This window comes from Zea mays, chromosome 5 (genome assembly GCF_902167145.1).
Source record: "Zea mays cultivar B73 chromosome 5, Zm-B73-REFERENCE-NAM-5.0, whole genome shotgun sequence".
NCBI lineage: Eukaryota > Viridiplantae > Streptophyta > Magnoliopsida > Poales > Poaceae > Zea > Zea mays.
This window is the reverse complement of record NC_050100.1, coordinates 88,240,871-88,263,093: the sequence shown is the minus strand read 5'-3', so window position 1 is coordinate 88,263,093 and position 22,223 is coordinate 88,240,871. Positions and strand designations below refer to the sequence as shown.

Sequence of the window (22,223 nt, the reverse complement as noted above, 5' to 3'; positions counted from 1 at the left end):
GGGACGTGCCAATTCTTAGGAAGGTCCCTGGTGTCATGGAGTTCTAAGAAACAAACCTCCGTTGCCCTATCCACCGCTGAGGCCGAGTACGTTGTCGCAGGACAGTGTTGCGCGCAACTACTTTGGATGAGGCAAACCCTCAGGGACTTTGGCTACAATTTGAGCAAAGTCTCACTCCTATGTGATAATGAGAGTGCTATCCGCATGGCGGATAATCCTGTTGAACACAGCCGCACAAAGCACATTGACATCCGGCATCACTTTTTGAGAGACCACCAGCAAAAGGGAGATATCGAAGTGTTTCATGTTAGCTCCGAGAATCAGCTAGCCGATATCTTTACCAAGCCTTTAGATGAGCAGACCTTTTGCAAGTTGCGTAGTGAGCTAAATGTCTTAGATTCGCGGAACTTGGATTGATTTATAGCATACTTGTGTTTATGCCTTTGATCATGTTCCTTATGCATTTTGTTGCTTATTTATGGTGCTCAAGTTGTACAAGCACTCCCCGGACCTCACAAGTCCGTTGCAAAGTGATGCACATATTTAAGGGGAGATGCGTTACAACTTGACCCTTTGAGACTAACCATGTGCTTGAGTTTGCTTGATTTAGTCTCGAAGGAGGATTGAAAGGGAAAAGGTGGACTTGGACCATGCAAGACTTCCACTGCACTCCGATGAGAGGGTAAATTATTCCAAGTTCATCTTTATGATCTTATTGCCTTTTACTCTTAGTTGAATATTTTGGTGAGGCAATGGGGTTAAAGGGCCAAAATTGATCCCGTTTTGGTGCTTGATGCCAAAGGGGGAGAAAATAAGGCTAAAGCAATAAATGGATCAGCTACCACTTGAGAATTTTGAAAAAGTAGAGTTAGAGTTTTTGTTTGTCAAAATACTCTTGTTTGCTTCTTATTATCAAAAGTTAGTTTCTTATTATCAAAAGTTAGTCTCTTGTGGGGAGAATGGTGGATTATGGGAAATAGGGGGAGTTTTTGATACTGTGATTAATTTCTATTGGAACAACTCTCTTTATATCTCTACAAGTGTGTTTGACTTAGAGTTAAGAAATTGAGGTCGATTTGCAAAAACAAACCAAGTGGTGGCAAAGAATGATCCATATATGCCAAATTTGATTCAAAACAAATTTGAGTTCTTATTTGAATTGATTTTGTACTTGTTCTACTTGCTTTATGTTGTGTTGGCATAAATCACCAAAAAGGGGGAGATTGAAAGGGAAATGTGCCCTTGGGCCATTTCTAAGTGTTTTGGTGATTTAGTGTCCAACACAAGTGCCTAAGTGTCAAATGGTGGACAAAGTACAAATCAAGTATAAAGGTATGTTTCTCAGACTTAGTACATTGTTTTAGAGACTAATGTATTGTGTCTAAGTGCTGGAAACAGGAGAAAACAAATTGGAAAGAGATAGCTTTGTTTCAGCCAAAGCCAGCTCTGTCTGGGTGCACCGGACTGTCCGGTGGTGCACCGGACTGTCCGGTGGTGCACCGGACAGTGTCCGGTGTGCCAGGCTGGCTCAGGCGAACTTGCTGCTCTCGGGAAGGAATTAACGGCGTACGGCTATAATTCACCGGACTGTCCGGTGAGCCAACGGTCGGCCGGGCCAACGGTCGGCTGCGCGATCTGCGCGAGACACGTGGCCGAGCCAACGGTCAGGAGGGGGCACCGGACTGTCCGGTGTGCACCGGACAGTGTCCGGTGCGCCAACGGCTCCAAGGCTGCCAACGGTCGGCTTCGCCAAATAAGGAAGGAAATCCGCACCGGACAGTGTCCGGTGGTGCACCGGACTGTCCGGTGCGCCAGGCGACAGAAGGCAAGAATTGCCTTCCCGGATTGCTCTCAACGGCTCCTAGCTGCCTTGGGGCTATAAAAGGGTCCCCTAGGCGCATGGAGGAGAATACCAAGCATTCCTTGAGCACTCTTGATCACTCACACTCCATTCTTGCGCACTTGTTCGACATTCTAGTGATTTGAGCTTCGTTCTAGTGTGCTAGTCTTTTGAGCTTAAGTCTGGGTCTTGTGTGTGCGTATTTGCTGTGATCTTTTTGTCTTGTGTGAGTTGCTAATCCCTCCCTTACTCCGTGCTTCTTTGTGAACATCTTTGTAAGGGCGAGAGACTCCAAGTTGTGGAGATTCCTCGCGAACGGGATATAGAAAAGAAAAGCAAACACCGTGGTATTCAAGTGGGTCTTTGGACCGCTTGAGAGGGGTTGATTGCAACCCTCGTCCGTTGGGACGCCACAACGTGGAAGTAGGCAAGTGTTGTACTTGGCCGAACCACGGGATAAACCACTGTGTCTACCTTTGTTGATTCTCTTGTGGTTATTGTGTTTCGCTAAGACTCTTCTCTAGCCACTTGGCAATACTGTGCTAACGCTTAACCAAGTTTTTGTAGTATTAAGTTCAAGTTCTACAGGATCACCTATTCACCCCCCCCCCTCTAGGTGCTCTCACCGGGTGGTTCGGGCGAGGGGCTCGGATCCTCCCCGCTGTCGTAGCGTCCCCCACGCCTAGGGTGGTAGCCTCGGCGCACCTTCTCGTCGAGGTGGGCTCGACGGTCGCGACGGTGGTGCTCGTTGCCGAGGCGACCCGGGGCCACAGGCGCTGTGTTCCGCGTGTGCCCGGTGTGGACCAAGGCTTCCCGCATGAACCGGGAAGTCGCGGCGCGATGCTCCGGGGGGTACCCCTGCCTTCGGGAGGCAGAGCTTTCGGCCCATCGGACCGCGGCATCTTCCAGGAGATTCTTGAGCTCTCCCTGGATACGTCGCCCCTCGGTGGTGGATGGTTCCGGCATCGCTCGGAGTAGTATCGCTGCTGCAGCCAGGTTCTGGCCGACCCCACTGGAAGCCGGGGGTAGCCTCGCCCTGGCATCGTCAGCGATGCGGTGCTGGACGTCCTGGGCCAGATGACGCGCTTCTCCGGCCGGTGCTCGGCCTGCCCACTCCTGCCCGATATTTTGCCGAAGCTGCACAAGTTGTCCTGCTTCCTCGTCGAGCCTGGCCTGTACCTCGCGGATTTGCTCGAGCTGTGCGTCCTGACCCCCCGCAGGGACTGGGAACACAGCTAGCTCCCGAAGGATGTCAACGCGAGGCGCAGGCCTAGGGGGATCGCCGTCCTCCGGCATACCAAGATGGTTGCCTTCGTCGAGACCCCCTAGATCGACGTGGAAGCATTCGCGACTTGGGCCACAGTCCTCGTCGTCGAGGCTGTGGCCGCTATCGGAGCAATCGGAGAGGCAGTAGTCACATGCGGTCATGATGTCCCGCATGGCACTGGGGTTATCGAGCCTGGAGAAATCCCAACCAGAGTCGGGCTCGTCATCTTCCTCGGAACCCAGAGGCCCGTAGTTCGAGACGGCCGTCAGCCGGTCCCAGGGTGACCGCATATGATACCCCGAAGGGTTTGGACATGCCTTTATGAAAGCGTCCACCGAAGCGGGGTCGCTTGGTGGGTCGCAGCTGAATTTAAAAGGCATGGGATGGGAAACGGACGGTACCTCTCGATCGACGGGCGGTGACGAAGCCGCGTCGGGGACGGACTGCATCGTTGTCTCAGGTACGAGGCTGACGCCCAGCAAGTCCTTCGCGAGCGTGCTAGCGTCGTCCGTCTGCTTGGGGTTGGCGTGTTGCGGGGAGACGACGCTCGTCTTCGTCTCAGACGCGAGGTCAACGCCCGACGTGTCCCCCGCTGGGGCGCCGGCGCCGTCGACTCGCTCGACAGCCGACGAGGTGTCGTCTCCTGCTTGGCCATGCCTGCCCCGCCTCCTCCTCTGTCGGCGGGGAAGGTGACGGGACAGACCCGGATGTTGCTCTTCCGTCACGTGGGGAAGACGTCGTCGATTCCGCCGCCGGCGGGCGGGCTGACGGCCGTCATTGTCGTTGTCGTGCGGCGGAGGAACGAGTATCATGTCGTAGCTGCCGTCGAGGGACATGAACTCAAGACTCTCGAAACGAAGCATCGTCCCGGGTTGGAGAGGTTGCTGGAGACTACCCATCTGGAGCTTGACGGGAAGCTGTTCGTCAACACGCAGCAGGCCCCTACCTGGCGCGCCAACTGTCGGCGTTTCGACCCCGGGGGTCCCTGGACCAACGAGTAAATTGTCGCCGCATGTCCCAGCCCAGATGGGTCGGCGCGAGACGGAACACAAAGGGGGGAGAAACAGCAAAGGGGAAACCCACGGCCTCCGTGTTGTCCTGCGCCCAGGTCGGGTGCGCTTGCAGTAGGGGGTTACAAGCGTCCGCGAAGGAGAGAGAGAGAGACTGTCCGCCAGCCCGTTCTCCCGCGCGGCCAACCTTCCCGTACGAGAGCCCTGGACCTTCCTTTTATAGATGTAAGGAGAGGGCCCAGGTGTACAATGGGGGGTGTAGCAACGCGCTAACGTGTCTAGCTGAGAGGAGCCAGAGCCCTAAGTACATGCCGTCGTGGCAGTCGGAGAGGTTTTGGCACCCTGTTCATGTGATGTCGTGGCCGTCGGAGGAGTGCTTGAGCCCTGTGGAAGTACAGCTGTCGGGGCTGTCGGATCCTTGCTGACGTCTCCTTGCTTCCGTAAGGGGCTGAGAGCTGCCGTCGTCATGGAGCACGCGGGGTGCCATCATTACTTGTTTACCGGGGCGAGCCAGATGGGACGCCGGTCTTGTTCCCCGTAGCCTGAGCTAGCTAGGGGTAGGGTAATGATGGCCCCCCTTGTGACGTGGTCGGTCCGAGCCCGAGGTCGGGAGAGGCGGAGGCTCCTCCGAGGTCGAGGCCGAGTCTGGGCCCGAGGGTCGAGCGAGGCGGAGACCGTCGTCCGAGGTCGAGGCTGAGTCCGAGCCCTAGGGTCGGGCGAGGCGGAGTCCGTCTTCCGAGGTCGAGGCTGAGCCCGAGCCCTGGGGTCGGGCGAGGCGTAGTCCGTCTTCCGAGGTCGAGGCTGAGTCCGAGCCCTGGGGTCGGGCGAGGCGGAGTCCGTCGTCCAGCGTCGAGGTTGAGCCCGAGCTCTGGGGTCGGGCGAGGCAGAGTCCGTCGTCCGGCGTCGAGGTTGAGCCCGAGCTCTGGGGTCGGGCGAGGCGGAGCTTCCTATGGCGCCCGAGGCTAGACTTAGCTGTTGTCAGCCTCACTCTGTCGAGTGGCACAGCAGTCGGAGCAGGGCAGGCGACGCTGTTTTCCTGTCAGTTCGGTCAGTGGAGCGGCGAAGTGACTGCGGTCACTTCGGCCCTGTCGACTGAGGAGCGCGCGTCAGGATAAGGTGTCAGTCGATCCTTGCATTAAATGCTCCTGTGATACGGTCGGTTGGCGTGGCGATCTGGCCAAGGTTGCTTCTCCGCGAAGCCTGCCCGAGTTGGGCCTCGGGCGAGTCGAAGGTGCGTCCGTTGCTTGAGGGGACCCTCGGGCGAGACGTGAATCCTCCTGGGTCGGCTGCCTTTGCCCGAGGCTGGGCTCGGGCGTGGCGAGATCGTGTCTCTTGAGTGGACGGAGCCTTGACCGGAATCGCGCCCATCAGGCCTTTGAAGCTTTGTGCTGATGGAGGTTACCAGCTGAGATTTAGAAGTCTTGGGGGTACCCCTAATTATGGTCCCCGACATGTATCATGATCTAAAACAGCATTATTGATGGTACCAAAAGAACAGAATCAAGACTAAAGCTGCGGGAGGAAAAGTCCTCCGTTAAAAAAAACTTTTTACTGTTTATTCGGGAGGGGGTTTTGCCTCCCAGGTTATGTAATAATAATACTCTGCACTCATATATTCTGTTCTGGTCTGTAACTATATAACTATGTCTTACTTTTCAATAAAGTAAGTTATTGTAACTGCTTCCGCATTTTCGTACCTCCGATGTATTGTAATGTCTGCGTGACGGGTGAAACGCTCTTGGGAAAGGTAAGGAATTCAGATACCGAACTTGTCAAGTGATCAGGTGCACCTGCAGGGTTGTCTGAGGTCCGTTGGACAAGGACAACTGTAGGTGGGCCTAATGACTTGGGAGGTTCTGTCACACTAATTAATAGGGGTAATACAGTCATTATTCATAGCAATTAATGCTCTTTAGTCCGGTTTAGTCACTGGAACTAAACGGGGTACTTTAGTCACTAAACTTTAGTCATTAAAGTTAAGTCTAGTAATTAAAGGAACCAAACAGGGCCTTAGCTAACTTACATGTCAAAATGACATGTTTGTCCTTCCTCTTAGTAGGGCACAAGATCCCTTTTATGCCCTAGACCAGGTAATCCAATAATCCAACATCTGGATTAGCATCACAAACCAATGAACCATAGTGACCTCTTTAATCTACTTTCTCTAATCTACCTTCATAAACAACTGAACCCATGTGTGCACATTAGGAGCTTGTTTGGAAACATAGCAAACCCCTTTAATCCATATGTATTGTAAGGGATTGAGGTGGAAAATCTGGTCATTTTCTGGTCCAATCCATACGGATTGGGAGGGATTGAGTTCATCCATACAATACCTAGATGAGAAACCAAGGTGAGTGTACATCATGCTTTCCCTCCACAACTGCTGCCACGCTCACTCGCAGCCAAGCAGTAGCAGAGTGCAGCCAGCGACCACGCAGCCCAGACTGCCCACGCACCAAACAGCCTACATAGGCAACACGCCTACAACCCATACCACCACTTCCCAGATGAGAGATCCATCTCCTCCACTTCCTTCCGCGCCAATTCACCGATTCGCTCGTCGTTGACCACCTCTACGATTTGGGAATGGCTGACGGGCAATACCGGCATCTGGAATGTTCCAAAACTAATGCAATGACCATGGCATTGGCATGGAAAGGATTACAAATTTATGCCAATGGCATTTATAGGAATCATGTTTTCTAGCTGGCATGGGGAATATAGGTTTATGCCAATGGCAAGCAAGGAATTTTCTCCGAAACATGCACATCCCTTTTCATGCAAGTGTAAACAGGGCTAAAGAATTGTAATTCCTCTAATCACAAATATAATGTCCATCTAGGTTTGTCCTAAAGTCAAGCCTTTTTTAAAAGTTTGACCAAAAATATGTATAAAAGTATATAATCTCACATAAAAGGAGTTATATATTACATTTTTCAAAATGAAACTAATACTTTCGATCTTGTGTTATCAATGATCAATCTATATAAATTTTAGATATTTATGCTCAAATTTAAAAATGTTGAGTTACAATAGACCTGATGGACTTACATGTAATCGGAGGAAGTTGTAGTAACTATTTACTAATGAGGTATAGACACTTGTTGCCCAAACGGCCGTTTAGTCGGTTTAAACGCTATGTGGTGGTACATTGTCTCCATTTCATCAGTCATTTATCCCATTTACGTTTAAACACCTGTTTCGCCCATTTAAATGACTTTAGCCCGAATAATGGCTAAACAGTAGGTGGCTAACTGTTACCATTTAGTGTTCGGGAAAATACTAGTTATTATAAGCTCTATTTATATTCAGCATTTAGATCGGTAGGTCATCCGCTCCTCCAAGTGGTTAACAATTACTGCTGACCAATTCTGTCTACTCTGAACATAAACACTACACATACCATGGGAAAATTTTCTGCCTGGAGCAGGCAGCGATTGATAAAAATAAAACAGCGTCTACCATACGCAGTAAGCAATATACAAGGCAGAAAGCTGTGTCATGTAGATATTGACCCTTAACGAGACGTGAATACGTATTTCACTGATTTTTTTGCAAAAAAAAATAAAAAAATTAGGACTTGGGACACGACCCACGAGACTAAGGGAGTAAGGGTGCCTTTTTTATCTCACTTGCTGCTCAGAAAACAACAAATTCGAAATCCAAAGATTCTTAATGCATTCATTGACCTAAATTGGACAACTTAGAGATCGTGGCATTTTTTCTATTTTGCACACTAAAACCACAAAGAAATGAAACTAATAGATCTTGGCAATTTATTTAAGAGATTATTTACAGATTCTCAGGTAGATAATGTCACCCTCATTCACCAAGGGAACTTGAGATGATTTTATATAATTGTATGCTAGTAAAGAAACAAAGAAGATAAATGTAAAAGTGAGTCTTACACTGCCTTTAACAGCAACATCAATGTCTGCATCATCAAAAACAATGCAAGGTGCATTCCCACCAAGTTCCAAAGAGACCTAAAAAATAATTATTTTTTGTGAGCATCATCATTAAAAGGTCTCAGACTGAAATGACAGAGCATACAAACCTTCAAAACAAGACTATGTTCAAAAAAATGAAACTATCCAGTGAGTGAAAAATTTAGGTATACTCCATCCAAAAAAAAAGGATGCAATTCTAGCATTCAAATGTTATCCCAAAAAATAATAATATGTAGATACATTATGGCAATAAAGTATGGATGCCATATTTGCCTTGGTCCAACCAACACATCGGAATAATGAAAAGTGTAAGGGTACATGCATCATTTTTTTGTCATATAATTTGTCCTCAAAATATGAGAATTGCATCATTTTGGGACAGAGGGAATGAGAATTGCATCCTTCATGTGGCTAGTGGCCCAGAGTAGGTGTTGGCCTGCAGACAGGTTGGCATAAGGAGAATTGAATCATCCTACCAGATGTCCTCTATGTGATCAGGAACCTGAATCTATCAACCACCTGTTGGTGTCTTGTGTCTTCACAAGAGTTTTCTGGTATAACCTTCTAAGGGCTTGTTCGGTTAGCTCTCAATCCATGTGGATTGAGTGGGATTGGATGGGTTTTAATCCCAAACAAGTCAAACTTCTTCTCAATTTTTTCCAATCTCATCCAATCCATGTGTATTGAGAATAACCGAACAAGCCCTAAGGAAGTTGGGCCTGCACTCCTTAGCCCCACAGTCGGCTGCTATTTCCTTCTTGGATTGGTGGGAAAGGACATCTGCTGTTGTTACTGGAATGGCTAAGAGAGGACTGAACTCCCTCATCACTCTTGGGGCCTCGATGATCTAGAAACATCGGAATAGAGTGGTTTTCGATGGAATATCTCCCAACCTCACTCTTCTCCTTGAGTTTGTAGTTGAGGAAATGCTAAAATGGCAGATTGCTGGTGTCAAAGGTCTTTCCTTTCTGGCTGCCCCTTCTGCTTCTTAGGGGCTTCGGCTAGGTTGTTTTAGTTTTTTGTGTGTTATGAATCCCTACCTGTATGGTTGCTTCTGGCCTCCGTAAGGAGTGTCTTGTATTTTGGGTCTTCTTAGACCTTTTTTCTTTCCTCCTAATATATAAATGGGGCACAGTTCTCCTGCGCTTTTCAAGAAAAAAGTTCAAGTTTAAAATAAAAATTATAGTTTCCTAGAACATGATTTTTGAGGCGTTGCAGCCCTGCGGCGTCCTGTGGACCTGGGGCTAAGCCTGGATGTGTGACTTTTCTAGGTGATACCTAGGCGATATGGCATAACTAAAACCTGTCGCGTCCTGCGGTTCCAGGGGTACGTCTCAATGCCTAGACGATGGCTAGGCGACGCCTCAAAAACCATGCCCTGGAGCGATCCTCCCTGTCCAAACAGGCCCTAATATGTTATGAACTATAGTGCAAAAAGAAGAATACATCAGAGTAACACATTATTGGTATGCAACAATAGCAATAGCTGTCAAATAGCAATTTTCTTATTAAGAAATTAGAACTCTGTTTCATAACACTATTAGTATTAGGAATCTAGTATGTTAACTGAAAGAATGATTTGAGCACCAGCTGGCCCAAAACCACCACCAGGCACCAAAAGGCTTCGGGAAAGCTGGTGTTTCTCGGTTGACTTATGATTAAAAGTGGATTTATCCCTTTTTTCAAGATTTGATGATTGGTACAAGTACATTAAACAGTAAGCAGACACTCAACGGGATACAGGACCTAAAACAACCCCAAAAAAAGAAAGGGTAACCAGGGCTAGTCTGGAAAAAAACCTGGTGGTAATTGGATGATTATCACTGTTTGTATAAACTCTCTGCACAGATTTCTTACAGGTTAATTAAACACAAGGATAGTCATAGTATGATTTCATGAATAAAAGTTACACAATGTGTGATAATCATGTTTTTTACAGGAAGAGAGCTATAAACATTGCATAAGAAACTTTCGTTAAGGAACTCTTCACTACACCTTTTTCACAGTATTTGCAGATTCAGCCATCAGTTTTTTGCCAACAGCTGTTGATCCAGTGAACGTAATCTTTCTGACCTAATCAAAAGTTATATTATAGTGTCAACCACTAGTATTCCTACTTGACATATTATAAAGACAAAGAAAAGTACAGATGCAAGACAAGATGGGAGGAAACAGACCTGTGTACTCTGCAGTAATGCATCACCTATCTCAGGAGCATTGCCCATCACAACATTTAGTGCACCCTGAATTATATAATAAGTTCAAGACAGGTTAAATTGATGACAAAGAAACACCCACAGAACAAAATCTTTCAGATAATTAATAGAGGACAACAATTTTTGCATTTTCAAGTAAAGATTTGTATCAAGTATCAACACATTGCAAAATACGATTCCTGCCCCCTACATTTTATAAGATTGCAACTATAATTAATTGCATCAAGTTTGGCGACTTGGTGTGATAAGTTTCTCCTCAAAACAATGGTAGCGCATTTAGATTCAATATGTATGTTAGAGTACCCGTTAGCCCCTTGTAATTACAGTCTCACTCTGTGTAATGGGACAGACCCATCTAACTTGGTCTATTAATACAAACACCTAACCTGAGTTAAGGTTAGGGTTTTCCACATGGTATAGAGTTAGGTTTCTTTTTTCTTTTCCCCTTCCCTTCCCCACAGCCGCCAGCTCCCAGTCGTCGGATCTTCCCCAGCCCCCAGCAGCGGCGCCCCCCAGCCGTCGGTTCGTCCCCAGCCCCGGCGCTCCTCCTGCCCCGGCCCTTCCATGGTCGAGCTCTCCCTCTCTGGCCAGCTTGCCGCCGCCACCACCCCCAACGCGAGCCTAGCGGCCCCCTGGCTAGCCCCCACGCAGGCAGGCCGCCAGGTCGCCGGCGCCACCTCCCAAGCCGCCCTGCTCGGTCTCCAATCCTCCAACGCTCTCTGGCTCACCCCCGGTGCGAGCACAGCGCCCCGGCGCACTGACACGCTCGCCGAGGATACCCCCCCTTCATCGCCGGCCTCGAACCTCTCTCCGGAGCCCTCTCACCCAATGCCCCGAAGTGGACTATGACGAGACCTTCATCCGCGTCATCAAGTTCGCCACCGTTTGAGCCGTCCTCTCCCTCGACCTCTCCCGGGACTGGGCGATCCATCAAATTAATGTCAAGAATGCCTTCCTCCATGGCAGTCTAACAGAGACTGTCTACTGCAGCCAACCCACCGGCTTCGTCGACGCCGCTCGTCCAGACCTGGTCTACCGGCTGAATCGCTCCATGTACGGTCTCAAGCAGGCGCCGCGGGCATGGTACAGTCGCTTCGCCTCCTACTTGGCCTCCATCAACTTCGTCGAGGCCAAGTCGGGCATGTCCCTGTTCATCTACCGACGCGGCGACGACACCGTCTACCTCCTGCTCTACGTCAACGACATTGTGCTCACGACATCCACCGCTGACCTACAACGCACGATAGCCACCCTTCAGCGGGAGTCTGCGATGAAGGACCTCTTCACCACTTACTCGGCATCATTGCTGAGCGTCGGCCTCAGGGTCTCTTCCTCCACATGCGCCAGTACGCCATCGACATCCTGGAGCGGGCTGGCATGTCCGACTGCAAGCCCTGCTCCACGCCTGTCGACAATCAGGCGAAGCTCTCTGAGAACGACGGACCACCAGTCCTACCGAAGCCTAATCGACACGCTCCCGTACCTGACCTTCTCCAGACCCGTCATGGCCTACACCGTCCAACAGGTGTGCATGCATATGCACACCCCACGGGAGCCCTATCTCACCACTCTCAATTGGATCCTGCGTTATCTCTACGGCTCCCTCGACTATGGCCTTCTACTCCGACCCTCCCCGACGTCGGAGCTCGTAATCTACACCGCCGCTGACTAGGCTGGCTGTCCCGACACGTGCCGACCCACTTGCGGTTATGTCGTGTTCCTGGGCGCCAACCTCATCTCCTGGGCCGCCAAGCGGCAGCCCGTCGTCTCCCGCTCCAGCACAGAGGTCGAGTACCACGCTGTAGCCAACGGCATGGCAGAGGCATCCTGGCTTTGCTAGCTACTCCAGGAGCTCCATAGCCCCCTTCAGCGCGCGACCCCCGTCTAGTGCGACAACGTCAGGGCGGTATACCTCTCTACTAATCTCGTGCAGCATCAGCGCACGAAGCACGTGAAGATCAACCTGCACTTCGTCCGCGAGCGTGTCGCTGCCAGTGACGTTTGGGTTCTTAGCGTCCCCACCACGCTACAGTTCGCCGACATTTCACCAATGGGCTACCGTCGAGTTATTCACCGATTTTCGACACAGTCTCAACATATGTATAGGATAGAGTTGAGACTGCGGGGGTGTTAGAGTACCCGTTAGGGTTCTGGGGTTAACCCCTTGTAATTACAGTATCACCCCTGTGTAATGGGTCAGGCCCATCTAACTTGGTCTATTAATACAAACACCCAACCCTGAGTTAGGGTTAGGGTTTCCCACAGTGTAATTACATACTTTACATGATATGTCACCAATTTATTTGGTCTCTGCTATTCCAAATTATAAGGGGTACTTCATAATTAGTAACTTTTGACAAAATAAATACTAAAATTAGACAGGAATGATAGAGAACTCGAGATGATTACCGCTGGTATTCCAGCTTGAAGAGCAAGATCTGCTGCAGCTAATGATGTCAGAGGTGTGAACTCTGATGGCTTGACAACAACAGTGCAGCCACAGGCCAAAGCTGGTCCAACCTGGCCAAAACCAAATATATGCGAAATGTACTGCCTTAGTTATCAACTTAATTCTTTTAACTTTACCAATGGAGAAGTGTACTGCATTGAGACCTTTCGGGTTATCATTGCTAATGGAAAATTCCATGGTGTAATAGCTCCAACTACCCCAACAGGCTGCAGTGCGAAAAAAAAAGAGAGAAACATTGAGCTACACGATGTATAAATCTTCACATGGCACATGGTGATAAATACTCAAAATAAAGATAAAAAAGAACAAATGTACAGAAATCCGCACACAAGGTCAAGAAAATGAACTGCTAATTTGGAGTCACAGTTCACTAAAGATGTCTACAATAATCAAACTATATTACTTTGGAAGTGGCAATTGCATTCACAATTAACTCTTTCCACATATGGACCTACTAAACTAAGAAGGGCAAATCCTAAAGCCATGTATTTTTCAACAACATCCATAGTTACCAATACATCGTATTGAAGTGAAACTATTTTTCCCTGTTGCAAGCAGTTAACCAAAAGAACATTTCGAGTCCAGTTGGGAAGAGATGATATGTCTACATATCCTTCATAAAAGGGCATATTATCTTCTAGAATATGACATCACAAACTCCAGACCGAGTATGTGGCTCCGTGGCAAATCCTTTTTTATATTTAAAAAAAAAAGATAAAAAGAACTGGCAGGAGCACATTCAATAAATTGATACAGGAGAGCAGAGTACAATAAAAAAGAACTACTGTATTCCATCAATATTATTTTTTATTAATATGTTATTCTATTCTTGTGCTGATTATGATGATCACTCTGTCAAACCAATGTATCAGCTAGCCAAACTAGTAGAGTACACAAGTTAAACTGTACATCAAACCAGAATTCAATATAAACTGATGATGAAATATCATAAACAAAATATACATCAAGCTAATAAAATGAACGGAAATAGAGTGAGTCATCAGCAACAAAGTAAGGAAAAGGTATCAGCATATTGCCTGCTTCAGAACCAACAATCTACGATCAGATAAAGTTGGAGGAATTATATCACCATATATGCGCTTTGCTTCCTCTGCAAAATATTCTATGAAACTTGCACCATAATTGACCTGAACAGAGAAGTACAAACCAATCAGGCCCCAAAAGAACCTCAAAATCACAACCATCAACTAACATCAGTGGATGATATAAATCAAGTACCTCACCAAGGGCTTCTTTCATAGGTTTCCCCTGCTCCAGTGTCATGAGAAGTGCAAGCTCTTCCTTGTGTGAAATAATTAGATCGTACCTTGATGAATATACTTAGTGAGAATAAACATTCAAGCAATAATACAGAAATAATTGATACAAATCATAAAGACTAAGGCACGTTATAGGTACCAAAACTTGTGTGGTGGGTGTAATCTAGTCATAGGATTTGAAAATTAAAAAATCTAGTCAGCAATCTTGTTTTAAAGGTTCAATTGGCTTACGATTGCATAACCTGTGGCAAGTAAGGCCATATACATATCTGAACACCAACATGGTGTGGAAACACATGCACAGCTAACTCGAAAGCGTTTAAGGTGGCCATTGATCATCCACAGGCTTGTATTGCTGCACCGCTTCATTGCCATCAGACAGCAAATGCTGAGGTGCCACCCTACTGGCATGGACCAAGCCATGCAGCCATTCCTAGACATGTGCATGCATCCCCACCTACTTGTCCTCGTCTAGACATACCATCAGACAAGCAAAAATACAACACCAAGATCAATAGTTTAGGTGGTGTAATTGGTGCACTTTTTTGAAAATTAATTGGTGCACATTTTATTTGCCCTTTTCCTTAAAATGTGCAGACCACAGTTGGGTAAATGAACCCTAGGCCATCTATTGACATACTTTTAGCCCTGTGAATGTCATATGGATTACAATGTCCTATATGGCATCTAATGACCTAATCTATACTACTCTATTAAGAACCTAATGTGGCCAGCTGGTGCTACCACGGCTTCACCCTCCACGCTGACACTCTGGGCCCGCCCACCACACCACGCAAAAATAGTGCAGAACGTGCACTCGATCCCACACCCCCTGCTCCAAAAATTTGTGGCTAACCACCAGACCTGTCATGTACGGTCAGCCCTACGTCAGGCAACGGCGCGCCCGGGATGTGCGGCGTGCGCGTGAGTGCGCCCAGGAGGCAACAACCGCCAGCTCTAGTGGATAGGATAGAAACTAGATAAGTTTGTTTGCATACCTAGAATTAAGGATAGAAACTAGATAAGTTTGTTTGCATGCCTAGAATTAAGGGTTGTTTGCATGCCTAGAATTAAGGTTGTTTGCATGCCTAAAATTAGGGAGCAGTTAGCTCCATGCGGTTAGGCCTAGGGGCCTATATATATTCCTGTAACCAGACCTGAGTTGGAATTAAGAAAGATCATTATCCTAACCTCTCTCACTCAACTAAGTCGACGGCAGAGGGGCATAACCTCGCCGGAGAAGACGACGGACGGCCGCTATGATCTCTGTAGCCGAGGGCCACCTACCCTAGACACTAAGGCCCTTGACAACCTGGTATCACGGTCACGCCAATTCTACTCATCCACCTCCGCCGACGCCGAGTCCGCCGCCGCCGCTCCGCTCAACCCAACCGCGCCACCACAAAGCCCACCACCTTCCCCACCCTCAGCCACATCCTCTAGTTCACCCATGGCCGAACCATCCAATGCCGACCTCGCTAAGATGAACGAGCAACTCACCGGTTTCGTCGCCACGCTGCAGTCCGAGGTCATCGTGCTAAAACGCGACAAGGAGAAGTCATCATCAGCGGTCGGGGGCGGCGTTCCTGACGGCCAGCACCACCACGATCGGCCACCCAAATTTCAGAAGATCGACTTTCCCCGCTTCGATGGCAAGGCTGATCCCTTGATCTTCGTCAATCGCTACGAATCCTACTTCCATCAGCAGCGTGTCATGGAGGAGGAGAAGGTCTGGATGGCATCATACCATCTTGAAGACGTGGCACAGCTCTGGTATATCCAGCTGTAGGAGGACGAGTGCACTCCTCGATGGAGCCGATTCAAAGATCTCCTCCACCTGCGTTTCGAGCCGCCTATCCGCTCCACGCCACTCTTCGAGCTCGCCGAATGTCGGCGCACGGGGTCTATTGAGGAGTACCAAAACCGCTTCCAGGCGCTGCTGACCCGCACCGGTCCATTGGAGAAGGTGCAGCGCGTCCAGCTCTTCACGGACGGCCTCCTACCGCCGCTCAACCAACATGAGCAGCAACAGCAGGCATTGTCCGCACGGCTCCAGACGTCGGCGGTTGTGGCCATACAAGCTGCTTCTCATGGCTTCCTTGCACGACGGAGAGTGCGGGGGATGCGCCGACAGATGCTCAAGGCAGCCTTGGTGACGGTTGACCTCGGCACACGGGGGCACGACCTCGCCCTGTCGGAAGGCCATCAGCAGCAGCACTGGGCCGCTATCTCCAAGTGCGAGCATGGTACGTGTCTCGCGGGCGACGAACTTCAACTCTACGGCAACGGTGGTAGGGAAGGCACTCCCCTTGTCATCGGCAAGGGTGCACTATTTAGCGCCACCACATTCCGCTACCGGCCGCCACGAGGGCGCATCCGCTGGTTATTGTTGCGACCTATTCCAGGTGCCCGTCCATGTGCTCCTCTTTCGTCCAGATGACGTCCATGGGATCCAGGTGGCTGCACACGTGCAAGTCCAATGCGCGAAGGGTGTCCGCCTTATCTTATGGGGACAAAAAAAATTCAAATTCGGAATAATAAGATAAGCCGAGATGTAAAAGGATTGTCTTTTAGATGTCTGGTTTTGGGTCAAGTAGACTCGATCTTTGAGCACCCGTCATGATGCAGCTCGAGGACGAGCTGCTTGTCCAGGAGGGGTGTAGTGTCAGGGCCTAAGGAGGCCCACGTAGGGGTTGCGGCAGCAGCAACCATGGGCCCTCCAAGGGGGATTAGATAAGGATAGTTAGAGATAAGATTAGAAGATTAGTTGAGATTATTTACAAGAATAGTTGAGATTATCTAGGAAGGTTATCAGTTAGTTTGTTGAGACACCAAGGCTGCCTCGAGCAGGCCGAGTCGGCGACCTGGGAGGACTTCGACGACTTTCGCCCCCGACACCCAGCATTCGAGCTCGAGGACGAGCTGGCCTTCGAGGAGGGGAGAGATGTCATGTATGGTCGGCCCTACGTCAGGCAACGGCGCGCCCGGGATATGCGACGTGCGACGTGCGTGTGAGCGCGCCTAGGAGGCAACAATCGCCGGCTCTAGTGGATAGGATAGAAACTAGATAAGTTTGTTTGCATGCCTAGAATTAAGGATAGAAACTAGATAAGTTTGTTTGCATGCCTAGAATTAAGGGTTGTTTGCATGCCTAGAATTAGGGAGCAGTTAGCTCCATGCGGTTAGGCCTAGGGGCCTATATATATTCCTGTAACCAGACCTGAGTTGGAATTAAAAAAGATCATTATCCTAATCTCTCTCTCTCAACTAAGCCGACGGCAGAGGGGTATAACCTCGCCGGAGAAGACGACGGACCGCGGCTATGATCTCTGTAGCCGAGGGCCACCTACCCTACTAAGGCCCTTGACAAGACCACACGTACCTTAGTGTTTAGAAATAAACAATAATTATATTTGAATAAATATCTCAATACCTATTTATAACAACCGTAGCAAAGCATGGGCAACTGGCTAGTTGCACATTAAAATGATATCGTTGATAAATTTGTGTCATTTTGAAGTTTTGTAACTAGATTGCACCCACAACACCAATTTTATTACCCACGATGCAATTTACTCAATCATAAAAAAACGAACTTCGCATAGCACTTGTTTCCATAGAAACTACCATTTTCTTAGTGCCTTGCCTCTCTCACTTGCAGTGAGTTTACTCCAAGCTACGAGAAGGAAAGGATTAGAACATACAAAGTGGAGAGTTACAAATAAGAACCAACTACATTAAAAAAACAAATATAGAGATGAATTACTCTTGCTTTGGTATAAGAGTAACCAAAGGGAAATAGCAATTGCAAAGAACTGAAGTTTACATTTTAATTACTCTTGCTTTGGTATAAGAGTATCCATAGAGGGAAACGAAAATTGCAAAAAACTGACCTCATGCAGACCTATTATTTCATAGGAAAATGTGGTTATGATTCCTAAAAGGTACATAAAAACTAACCAAATGTGATCCGGATAAGGACAGAGAAAGTTTCCCAGCTTTAACCTTACTTTAACTAGATTTTACTTGTGGCATGGACTTTTTAGTTTTCCTATTTGTTTAAGTTGCATTTTTTAAATCGGGATATATATATAGGGCATCCCTGTCCCCATCTTCCAGTTTTTAGTGGTTTTTCTAAAATAAAACAAGTGTTTGAATCAAAAGAAGACTTTACAATAGATATTCAGTTGCAGTTTGTTTATATGCTAGTTCGACGTATGAAGCTGCCATTAGTTAAGGTATTTTAAAGAAACAGAACATCTAAGAATTTCCGAGATATAAACAAGATATGGACATTGTTGAGAATGGAGACTTGGGCCACATACGACACCAAAAACACTTTATTTTCCTACAAGACCAGATTTATCTGAGTTACAGTAGAAACAATAACTGAAATAAAAGACAGGATAATACTATTCATGTCGTTCAGCACAAAGCCAGGACATTATCTCCAGAAATAGCCACATATTAATTTACATTGTTTAAGTAACTGTCCTGTTAGAATTTTATAACACTACAGCAAGAGTTCTGCTCTGGAACATAATATAATCCTGGTACTAAGGCATAAAAATCGAATGCACTGAAACATTTGACTTACAATAGAATGTACTGTGAGCAGAAGCAATAGCATCAGATGTTTCTCTGCTGCCCATAAAGGACACGTTTGCAAGGACCTCACCAGTTGCTGGATTTTGCACCTACGGGAAATCAATGATGTTTAAGCTATCAACAAGTAATAGCAACAATGGCACAATCGAAACACTGCGTTGACAACCTAGGGCCATACAAGTCATGAATTCATGAAGATGAACTCGACACTCCACCCGAAACCCAGCTCCTAAACACAATGTTACAATAGCCAACGCGCAAAGCGACATAAACAACAACTGCATGCGAATTAAAAATCTCAGCACCGATCCACAATCATCGCAGAGTCAACCATCAATCCGCCACAGGAGAGGAGCCAACCAACCCACCGCATTCCAGGTGATTTCCAACGAAACGGGAAGAGCACATGCCCGCGAAGCGAGATTAATCCGGGAAAGTGACGGGTACCTCGATGGTCTTGCCATCGTATGCGTCGACCCACTGTCCGGCGATGAGCCCCTGCGTCTTGAGCAGACCCGCGGCGCGGATCTTCTCCATCGCGGCGCTCGCGTCCGCACTCATCTGCAGACCCAAATTATATCAAAACCGCACCCAACAAAGCGGACGAAGGCACCGCACAGTGACGCGCCGGAGTGCGAGGGCAGAGGGGTGTAGTATGAAGCGGCGAAGAGAAGGGTGGGTTAATGAGGTGAGGGGGGCGTACGTGGCGGGAGAAGGCGGCGGCGGGCGGGATGTGTCGGGCGCCGAGCGCCGCCGCGCGTCGCATAGTCATCATCGCCGTCGCCATTTAAAAACTGGATGGGACGGGTGTGCGAGCGAGGAAGACGACGAGTGGCGATGGGCCGATGGCGGACGCCAGAGTTCCAACTCGCGAGTCGCGAGTGACTTTTTTGACGTTTCCCGTGTGCTTGCTAGAATTATGGAGCGCTTTGCCTTCGTTTATGGCGCAGGCGGCCGAATTTTTTGCATTTTGACCCTTCCTCGGAAAAAAAATTCACGTTTAGACCCTAGAAAATTTTAATGTCATTTTTAGACCCTTTTCTCGGCGACATAGCCTATGGCGCCGAGGTAACACAGCTCGGCGCCATAGGCTATGGCGCCGAGGTACGTGCTGCGCTGGCACAACCCGGACGTCGTGGCGCCGACGTGGCACCGAGCTCGGCGCCAAGATCTATGACGCCGAGCTCTGTTCTAAAACCACAAAGCACGTCTAGCTCAGTTGGTACAGCGCAAGACTTTTAACCTTGTGGTCATGGGTTCGAGCCCCACGATGGTTGATTAATTAATATTTTTTGTCTTTGTCACTGATTTATTTTTTTGTGGCGTAGAATTTAAATGTTTAACTTTAGGTAACTTAGACAAGTGTGTCAAAATTTGAACCAAACAGTCCCCGCGTCTAGGGTCTAGTTATCTAATGAGGACGAGGAACATGGTCGGAGGCTGGCAGGTGTCTCATGGGACGGTGCATTGGGAGTGATACAGTACTGTTTTTTTTTCCTTCTAGTTTTCTTAACTGCGGCTCTCTATGTAATTTCCGTTTCCTTAAACTCGATTTGGGGTAGATTGTCGCTGCGAGTACAGACATCTAGCGTGGCCAGGCACACACAGCGATAGGATGGATAGTACTGGTGTGTCCTCCACGCAGAGTTTGTCTGTCAGGCAGACAGATTAGCAATTACACACTGCACTGCACATGCACTATCTCTCAGGGAAAGGGAAAAAAAGAAGTACATCTGACGACCGACGCTCTGCATTATAATTACTGTGCAAAAAAACTAACTCATTCGTGGACGTGGTGCACGCACGTACAGTCCGGGTGTTGCAAGCCGCCGTCGGTGTGCGGGTTCAGCTACGTGAGCCCGACGGTGTGGTCCGCCCGACAACAAAAAAAAAATAAATGACAAACACAAAAGATATTAAAAAACGTCCCCGTAGGGCTCGAACTCACGACCAAAAGGTCAAGAGCCTTATATTTTACCAACTGAGCTAGACAGGTTTTCTGTACAGAACAGAACTCGGCGCCATCATCTATGGCGCCGAGCTCAGTACCACGTCGGCGCCACGACGTCCGTTTGTGCCAACGCAGCACGTACCTCGGCGCCATAGCCTATGGCGCCGAGCTGTGTTACCTCGGCGCCACAGGCTACGGCGCCGAGTAAAGGGTCCAAAAATGACATTAAAATTTTTTAGGGTCTAAACGTGAATTTTTTTCCGATGAAGAACCAAAATGCAAAAAATTCGGCGCAGGCGGCAGGCTATTGAGCTGCCAGCTGCGCAGATTTTGGAGTCTTCAGTGATGAGTGTGATAGTGATAGCGCACACGTCACATAGGAAAGAGAACAGATTCACCGTCGTTAGACTATTCGCACACGTACAACTCTAAATTTTTACTTAAAAATATTATATCCTGGTCAATAAAATTTACTACTTTGTATCATAATTCTTTGCAATCATATTTATTTTATATCTTAACTCTATATCGATTACCATGTATTATATTATTAATTTTCACTGTCACCGTACTCTCACAGAAACACTACCAGTTCACACGTTTCCATCTACAGACTACATGGAGGAGAGAGATTTGGAGTAACTCGTAGTGTTCTTCATGTTTTCCTTAAGTTTAGAGTTGCTTTTGAGGTACCCACTGCGGTAGATTTTTACTGCACCTGGAACTCTATCATAGTAGCGTATGGACCGATTTTTTTTGTTTTTAGTCTTTTTGTGACAAAATTTTACAATTAGACCCTCGAAAAACTTATATACAGTTTTGGACCCGACACTCAGCGCCATAGTTTATGGCGCTGAGGTAACACAGCTCGGCGCCATAGCCTATGGCGCCGAGCTCTGACGTGGCGCTAACGACTCCCTATGGCTAGGGCTGATGTGGCGTCGACGCGGCCTCGCAGCTCGGCGCCACATATCTTGGCGCCGAGCTACGGAGGCCTATAAAACGGTCGCGCTGCTGGCCGAGAAGACATCATCTCCCCTCAGTTCAAAACTTCGTCAAAAATTGTTGTATTCAAAGTTTCGAGTTGCAACACTTCGTAGACCAAGGTATGATGTCTCACTGATTCGTTTTGTATATTGGGTTATAATTTTTCGATTATTAGTTTTTAATGTTGCTCCTTGTTGGGGGCCTTAGGCTTCCGAAGGTCCTCAAAAACATAATTTGACAATGTTTTTCAAGTATGCGAGCAGGTATCTTCGGAATCAGGTTGCGGGTATACAAAAGCATGGTCAAGACGAAGTTTGACTGAAATGGAAGACGATCGTGACGAAGGATGAAACCATCACGAAGCTATGTGCAGAAAAGCTTCGGCATGACAGCAGAAAAGGGAAACCGACTTAAAGATGAAAAGTCAAATTAGACCTCGGAGAATTACTATAGAGTTATTGATAAAAGCAAAGGGCATTAATGTAATTTTACATGGACCGCGTCCCGTGCCTATAAATAAATGAACAGTACTCCCGTACTGTTCACGCTGACTTGGCATTGGCATCACGCTTGTACCCTTACTTTCCTTCAAGCCGAAGGTACATTTGTAATTTGTTGTCGTTTATATAAGTAAAATAAAT

General features: G+C 47.9%; 1 protein-coding gene across 3 annotated transcripts in view; it reads right to left on the bottom strand.

The window, feature by feature from the left end:
* The window catches only part of LOC100280779 (succinate semialdehyde dehydrogenase), a 36,379-nt gene extending 16,794 nt beyond the window's left edge, over window positions 1–19,585 (bottom strand). For 2 of the 3 annotated variants that reach the window (XM_008645356.3, XM_008645357.3), the window contains exons 1-11: window positions 19,348–19,585; window positions 19,092–19,205; window positions 18,634–18,733; window positions 17,664–17,712; window positions 13,996–14,083; window positions 13,794–13,904; window positions 12,900–12,962; window positions 12,696–12,806; window positions 10,248–10,313; window positions 10,066–10,143; window positions 8,029–8,106 (exon numbers count right to left, since the gene is read on the bottom strand). In XM_008645356.3, coding sequence (XP_008643578.1) covers window positions 8,029–8,106; window positions 10,066–10,143; window positions 10,248–10,313; window positions 12,696–12,806; window positions 12,900–12,962; window positions 13,794–13,904; window positions 13,996–14,083; window positions 17,664–17,712; window positions 18,634–18,733; window positions 19,092–19,205; window positions 19,348–19,431 — 942 coding nt within the window. In that variant the 5' untranslated portion in view covers window positions 19,432–19,585. Of the gene's footprint in view, window positions 1–8,028; window positions 8,107–10,065; window positions 10,144–10,247; window positions 10,314–12,695; window positions 12,807–12,899; window positions 12,963–13,793; window positions 13,905–13,995; window positions 14,084–17,663; window positions 17,713–18,633; window positions 18,734–19,091; window positions 19,297–19,347 lie in introns of those variants that run through there. The other variant, NM_001153701.1, reaches the window with a different exon arrangement.
* Window positions 19,586–22,223: the final 2,638 nt, after the last annotated feature.